The 7,997-nt window shown below is 43.2% G+C and overlaps 1 protein-coding gene across 1 annotated transcript; it reads left to right on the top strand.

The window, feature by feature from the left end:
- The first annotated feature begins 391 nt into the window (after positions 1-391).
- Positions 392-6,582, top strand: cenpl (centromere protein L). Its single transcript, XM_080777594.1, has 5 exons — positions 392-495; positions 2,625-2,772; positions 3,541-3,807; positions 4,718-5,311; positions 5,672-6,582. Exons 1-5 carry the CDS (start codon positions 479-481, stop codon positions 5,744-5,746), a joined length of 1,101 nt encoding a protein of 366 aa, XP_080633720.1. The 5' UTR covers positions 392-478; the 3' UTR covers positions 5,747-6,582.
- Positions 6,583-7,997: the final 1,415 nt, after the last annotated feature.

The raw sequence follows: 7,997 nt of genomic DNA, 5'->3' as shown, positions 1-7,997 counted from the left end.
AGTTATAATAATCATTTCTTCTTCTGTTTTATACATGAATATAACCACATTATAACCATGATATAAAATGAAATGGGAGTTAAATGCTGCAATTTGTAAAAAAAAAATGCAAAATAGAACTCCTAATGTCGTTGAAGTGGGACTCATAATATGTCCCTGGGACTGATCTAAAAGACCATCCCTGCATCGCGGGACTCATTACATTGAAAACCTATTTATTTACATCACTTGGATCTGCTATTTTCAAATATCCCTAGTATTCTTTTGGGCTTGTTTGTTTATCATAGTACCCGGTTGCTTGTTTCTCTAACACAATGTGGCAACACCGGTCGAGATGCATTATGGGAAAGCGCGGTGCTGCCGGCTGCTTTTGAATGTTTTGTTGATGATGCTAACAGGCTATGCTAACAACAACACAGAGCACCAACAACACTGACGCCTTCTGCACAATCTAACAATCTATAACAACACAGCGGACATGGAACCACGGGAGAGGTAAAAAATAAATATACTGTACAATATGACATACAATACAATACGTGATCTGATTAATTGAAAACGGTGGACCCTAAAGTGTAATGCTTTATGGTGTCGTCCGTCCACTCTGCAAACTGTTAATAAATACTTCAATCGATCAAAAAACCCTGCGGTTAAAACCAGCGGTGTTATTGTGTATCTGTTAAACAAGAAGGGTCGAAAGTGAGTCTTGACTACTATAGATAAACTAAAGGGATGGTTTACGGCGATGTGAAGTGAATGTTGACAACAACCTACAACAACACAACTACGAGAGTTATTTAGCAAACGGTGAACTTTCGCATCAACAACACGTTTATTTTACGATGCATACCAAGCACTACTGTAACAATAACGTGAATGACTTATTCAATATTACCACGACAGGAGAACTCCTAGCGCTACATGGACCAGACAGAGCTAGTCGTTTGGTCCCAGAATGGCTGTGATATTATCATATAACCTTACAACCATCTCATGGATTCGTCCTTTAAACTGCAGTTGTGGCGCTATAACTCACCCAATAATGCACTTTCTCTCTGCGACTTGGAGTCAGATAACAATCCTCTAGTCAAAGTTAGGAGCATTATTATGCATATATCCATTTGAAGTTGTGGCAGAAAAGGTGTGTTTTAGCAGACTAATTCCACTACTACCACTAGCCTTTAGACTGTCACAGATGTAGTTTTTTTTTAATCGAGTTTGACTTTTGCGATTTTTGACAGGTGCGTTATTGGGTCTGCGATTGGTGCGTGGTAATTAACGGGTAATTAATCACACACGTGTGTGCCTCATTCCCCGACACAGGGGGAGGGCATAGCATTAGGAGTGATCCATGGCTGTGTGTGTAGTCTACACTACTGTATGGTATACTTGAAATAGGGCTGGAAAAAGGGATGCAATTATTGCTCAATATGAAATGAGGAACATTTGTCTCGCCATGAAAGTACTAACATGTTCTCTTTTTCTGATCCTCGTGCCATCATGTTATCATGTTATGTTCTGATTAATTGAAAATGGAGGACCCTGATGTATGTAAACAAGTGCTGGTTTTTATCCTCGTAGCAGTTTTTATATTGACTTTCGTTTGAAATGTACCCACTTAAAAAAAATCTAGCTGAAGACTCACCATCTTCAGACTCCACCAAATCTCTCTCCCTGAATCCAGATAGTAGTGTATACTATGAAGAGCTATCTTGGTCACTCATGTTTTTTTGTTGATCCAAATGGACTGTTATGGGTCCATTTGTACACTCTTGAGTCTGAGAGTTGACTGGTGTGGGTCCATTTGGTTCCTAACCATTTGGTTCTGGAAGTGGACCCCACTCTGAGAACCACTGGTTAAGGCGTGTGCTGGATTCATTTGATTGTTAATGGTTTGTATGAGGCATTACATTGTGTTCTCTGCATTATATCTTCTACTTAATGCAGAGATTAAAATAGGGTGCATTGTGCATCCCAAAACGCAGTTTATGGTTAAGGTTTATAGTTAATAAAACAATGAATAACTAATAAAAACAACAACCTCTGCATCCACTACTGTACTGTTTTTTTATTCTAGTTTATTTGCTAGCTTTAGTTATAATAAGCATTTCTTCTTTTTTCTACATGAATAACGATATTATTATAATAATATAATTATAACCATATAAAATGAAATGGGAGTTAAATGCTGCAATTTATAAAAGTGGCAAAATATATATTTTTGTTTTACTGCCCATTATATGAAGAATTAAGACATTACATTTACAGATTGTAAAATGACAACCATCTGTGCTAAATTTTTCTGGTTAGGACTACGAAAAACTGGAATTTTGTTTTAGAAAAGGTATTTTTGCTTTTGCAGACTTTTTATGCAAAGCGTGGGAAAAAAGGCAGAATGTTTTGTTTGTGTAAACAAAACAACAAAAAAATCAACAACAAAACAAACCTGTTTCTTGTACACAATGCAATATTGAAGCAATGATATGATGTGTCCTGTAAGTCCATGTGGGCTGGGCGCCTTTGGTGCATGACAAAAAAATAAAGAATCTATCTATCTATGTTATTCTCCACCTAACCTTTGCCCACTCTTTGGTTTTTCCCCGACCTCCGCTGGACGTGGTCAGTGAGCCGACGACGTCGCCGCGCAGAGCGAGTAAGAGCTACCGCCAGTCGTACGGCCGCAGTGTCAACGCTACGTCCTACTTCGGAGCCGGACGGGCGGCGAGGAGGCTGACGACCAGCAGGAGGGCTTCGACACGACGCGACATCACAGTGAGTGAAACGGAACCCAGCAGGGGATGAAAAAGACAACAGAACATCATTGTTTTTTCTCTTTACCCCCCTCCAGCAGACCTACTTGTAGGTCTGCTATTTAGAAAAAAATCAAAGGACGACTGACATAGAAACATAGCTTTTTCAGAAAACTGTCACTGTTGGAAGACAATTTTAGAATCTGAAAACTCTTCAATATTCACAAGTCGATGACAGATTTTCGTTTTGTCCCATGATGTTAAGAATGGTTTGAAGCGGCCTCTGCTCACTCCTTATGCATTAATGGAAGCATGAGCTCAGTCCGGGACTCTCCCCAGGTTGGCTGGCAGAGTAGCACCTTAGATAATTGGCACCGGGTGGAAAGAATGGGTCACAAAATCATGGGGAAAAAATGTAGTTAAAAAAAAGATATATATAATCTGCTTTCAATGTTTTTTCTACTCACTGACTAATATGATTGCGTGTTGTTTTATTATCGATTCTTCCGTTTTGACGTTTATATTGACCTGTAAAGCAGTGCACTTTAGTACGACGTGAGTTTATTTAAAAAAAAGTGCTATATATAATAGCACATTTGCTTATATGCAGGCCAAAGAGAACTTCCCCAGTGAAAGGAAGGGACCGCTTCGCACGGCGAAACGGGTCGTGCGATACAACAATTAGGCATAACTAATCTTGTCCTGAGCGTTGCGGTCCCGTCCTTTCGTTGTTGGGGGAAGTTCTCTTTGGCCACCACGTTTTGATTACATTTAGTTTTGTGCGTTCCAGGAGAAGGTGGACGCGGAGCAGCTGGCCCTGCTGGTGCAGAGGGAATGGCAGCTGTCCTACGTCACGCCGCTCTACAGGTTCCGACACGCCCAGCTGAAGAGCTACTCCAGGATGCTCTGTGCGTTCATCGTGTCCGAGAAGCAGCAGCAGGGCTTCGTGGAGGAGGCGGGGGCGGCGGGTCCGGCGGGGAACGGCTTCAAGGTCACCTTCTCCGTGGTGGCGGGGATGGCGGAGCGCGGCAGCGACGCCGAGACAGTCTTCATACAGGTCGGTAACCCTGGTGACGACGAACAGTTCTTTATACAGGTCGGTAACCCTGGTGACGACGAACAGTTCTTCATACAGGTCGGTAACCCTGGTGACGGCGAACAGTTCTTCATACAGGTCGGTAACCCTGGTGACGGCGAACAGTTCTTTATACAGGTCGGTAACCCTGGTGACGACGAACAGTTCTTCATACAGGTCGGTAACCCTGGTGACGACGAACAGTTCTTCATACAGGTCGGTAACCCTGGTGACGACGAACAGTTCTTTATACAGGTCGGTAACCCTGGTGACGATGAACAGTTCTTTAGTCTCAGAGAACGTCTTCATACAGGTTGGTAACCCTGGTGACGACGAACAGTTCTTTAGTCTCAGAGAACGTCTTCACACAGGTTCGTAACCCTGGTGACGATGAACAGTTCTTTAGTCTCAGAGACCGTCTTCATACAGGTCGGTAACCCTGGTGACGACGAACAGTTCTTTAGTCTCAGAGAGACACAATGCCACCACTACAACGAGGAAGGAAACCAGACACGCCACACCTTTTTTTTTAAAGAGCCATTTCAGTCTCATTGGGCCTCCAGACGCAGAATATTTCAGTGTTATTGAAGGGGACAACCCCTTGAGATGCAGCATCTCATTTTCAAGGGGCATCCCCTGATAGAAACATACAGTACACCCTCTTCCAGCCACCCCACCAACCTGGCAACCACCAGCTGCTACGCAGCAGAGGACGGTGACAAATACCGGTGTAAATGTCATCGCTGGTGCTATAGATCTAAGAGTCAGATAGATTGTAGCAGAAACCACATTAGAGATTTGTGTTATTTTAAAGTAAGAAATGCTCTGATCTTTTGGCGTTTCAACTTATTTCTCTTCACCTCTCTCTCTCTCCCTCTCTCTCGCCACACAGATCCAGTCCAAGCCGGTGTTCGCCAGACCCGACGAGGAGGCCCACAAGGTGGTGTGGAGCGGGTGGCTGACGTGCGTCAACGCCGACCCCGACTTCCTGCACGCGCTCCCGGAGGACTTTGTGAGCCTGCCGCTGCTGCTGAGCAGCGGCGGCGAGGCGCTCACCGCGCTGGTCAAGGCCTGGTTCCAGAGGACCTTCGACTGCTGCTTCGGCCGGCTGCCGCTCAACGCCACGGTGCTGCAGTGGCTGGCGGCGCTGTGGACCAACTGCCAGCCCGAGGCCGACATCCTGCAGCTCCACCTCCAGTACGTCCTTCGCTCCGCCACGCCGCCGCTCGACGTCACCTACGCGCTGTTCGCCAAGGACGCCTGGCGGCTGTGGAGCCTCGCCCGGGGGGAGCAGCAGGCGGAGAAGGAGAACAGAGGAGGGGGAGGGGGGGCTGACGACGATGCTGTCGACGTCAAGGAGGTGAAGAGGTTCTTTGAGATGCTGGAGGGACACCTCTTCAGACACTTCAAGACGCACCTGTCGGCGGGGACACTGAGCCAGGTGTCCACCGCCCTGGGAACGGCCAAGGGCAGCGGCAGAATCAAGGTAATAAATAATATAAGACAATAGGTAATGGGTTAACAAGTGGAAAATGACCATGTCTGCACTGCAGTGTAAGATCGTTAACCACTACGTTTTTATTTCATTAAACTTTTAGACGTGTGGCGCAGTGGTAAAGACCCTGCCCACCACAGAGGTTAACTAGACCCGGTTATTTTAAGATTATAGAGTTTCGAACTGGTCAAACTAGCTATAAAACACATGTCCAATCTTCCAGAAAACGCCTCAGAAAGATGTTCTTGGATAGTTCATAAAAAAATGACTGAAAGTAATTTCTTCAACAATTCATCTCACGTGAGATTTAGTTTAGTTTTAATCCATGTGTTCCTGTCTTTCTGTTGACAGATCAAGAACAAGAAGTACCTGATCACCACCCTGACACTGCTCACAGAGATGGCTGTGCTGAAAATGCCGATCTGAGAAGAAAATACTTTGAAATCTCAATATGTTTTTCAATTTGTTTTTTAAAAATCTGTCCGGGGTGCTCTATGTGCGAGTAGACTTTACCACAAACATGTTTTGAAAGTGAAATCCCTTTTTTATAAAGACTGAAATTGTGAGCTAGAACATCGGCTCTTTGAAACAGATTTGTGTATTATGTATTCATGTTCTGCGAGGGTCTCTAGTCAACTATAGGGTTGAAGTGGTTAGGACCACCACAGCAACCTTAGAGTCTGCATGGACCACCACAGACAACCTTAGAGTCTGCATGTCATGATAGGTGAAAGAAAACAGAGCAATGTGATTGGGTGCAGAGGAAAGGAGGTGATTAACCAAGTACAGACCCCGGTCAAGTAGGGCTGTTACCGGATGCATATAATAAACTAAAAGCACCGTGTGATGTCTCCAGATCACTAGTTTTGCTTTTAGCCACATAAGACATTTTAAATTCTAAGACATGAGCGGTCTCCTGTAATCTGTGGAATATGCTCCGTCTTCCGTTCTTAAGATGTTCCACATGTGTTCATGTGGCATCACAGGATCTCTGGGGTGCATTACTTAGTTTAGACTAGTCATTGGTTAAACCAGTCCTACAACTACAACCTATCTCAAACCCTCACCCTAAACCGGCTCCCACAGGGCAGCACCCCTAAACCTAACCCATGTCTAACCAACCCATGTCAACCAAAGGCGACAATTGAAAAATTACCAAACCAGTGCATTCCATGTAAATCCGTAACTACTAATGTTCAATTCAGTGTGTGTGTATATATATATACTGTATGGTATCTTAATAGAATTCATAGACCTTCAAAATAAAGATTAACAATGTTTCCAGGGATTTTAGTATTTCATCCTGATTCATAACGAATATCATCTGTCCAGGGGTATTGGTCACAACTGAAAGAAAGGTGTTTAAGCGGGACCAACATTTGATTAAGCACAACCTTGTATGATATTCAGCATGTACATAAATATTAATAAAGTTCCCACTGTGGTTCATAATCACAACAATGCATCATTCTTCTGGTCTTAACCCATTTTGGCCTGATGTCAATTAAAAAAAAATACTCTCTCGCTCTCTACAAGCTCTCGTAGCGTGCCACCGAGTGGCGCGCTGTGAGCTTGTAGATCTGCTATTTTTCAATAGCTAAAGTATAACATAATGCTTAGTTAAAACACCAAAGGGGGTTCCCGTACAGACGGCGTAAACGTCTTTAAATAAATACTTTCTGAAAAGTGAGGAAAAAGAACGGGGATTTATTTTCCGGGTCTCTCGAGGGGACACGATTGAAAAAAATAGCAGATCTACAAGCTCAGTGCTGCGCTGAGCTTGTAGATCTATTTTTGCAAAATTGTGCCGCAAATCGTTAAGGTTAAAGTGAGTTAGATAACAGGTTGGGGTGGTGTAGAGATAATTGAATACATAACATGGTGGTTTAGTGTGAAACTACCACAGCATAAAACATTTAAATAAAAACTAATTTGGGATGGTCGATTAAAACATTCTGCCTTCATGGCGTTTTATTTACTTACATTTGATCAACATCACATGTAAATTCAACAAACTATACATAATTCAACAAATGGTGACTGAACTGTCTTTGACCAGAATCTGACAGGTATTGAATGTTAAATTGAGTGGCACTCCTTTACTACTCCGTGGCAGTGAGAAACGCTAACATGTTCTAAGAAGGGGAGGTTTTAAAGGATAATTCCATACTAAAAGGCGTTCTTACCTTTCTTTGTAGTCGTTACGTCCCCATCAAAGAGAAATAAACGAATTAGCACAACACCCCATACATCCCATTCAATTCAATGCAATTCATTTAGGGCTTATGGTAGGGGAAATAGCCAATAAGGAGATTTTGCACAAAATAACACCTGGACCTCTTTGATGGGGACGTAACAACTACAAAGAAAGGTAAGAAAGCCTTTTAGTATGGAATTCTCCTTTAAGGAGCAGGTTATCATCGCTGTCAGGCAGAAAGCTCATATTTTTAACATTTTCCATGAATGACAAAAAGCATCAGATCTGCCAATTTTGCCGTTTTTTTTGGACGTGAAGCCTGACCAGTTTTAGACAGATGAGGTTTCTTGCCCGACAGATGATATGTCATATCATATTCAAGCTGTCACGGCATTCCCAAGAGCCAAGGTTCTTCTTCAGAATTTGCATTAAATAGTCGTTGAAAATGACCGTATGCGTGCATCATTCATGACAACCGCA

This window comes from Protomyctophum bolini (genome assembly GCF_963924005.1).
Source record: "Protomyctophum bolini genome assembly, chromosome: 12".
Classification (NCBI taxonomy): Eukaryota; Metazoa; Chordata; class Actinopteri; order Myctophiformes; family Myctophidae; genus Protomyctophum; species Protomyctophum bolini.
Note: the sequence above shows the minus strand (reverse complement) of the source record. Positions and strands in the feature narration are given on the sequence as shown.

What these genes read in the sequence shown, in the direction of transcription:
- cenpl (XM_080777594.1), top strand. An exon ending in CCGAGACAGTCTTCATACAG is followed by an intron (nt 3,808 to 4,717) that starts GTCGGTAACCCT and finishes CTCGCCACACAG; the next exon opens with ATCCAGTCCAAGCCGGTGTT. An exon ending in AGGGCAGCGGCAGAATCAAG is followed by an intron (nt 5,312 to 5,671) that starts GTAATAAATAAT and finishes TTCTGTTGACAG; the next exon opens with ATCAAGAACAAGAAGTACCT.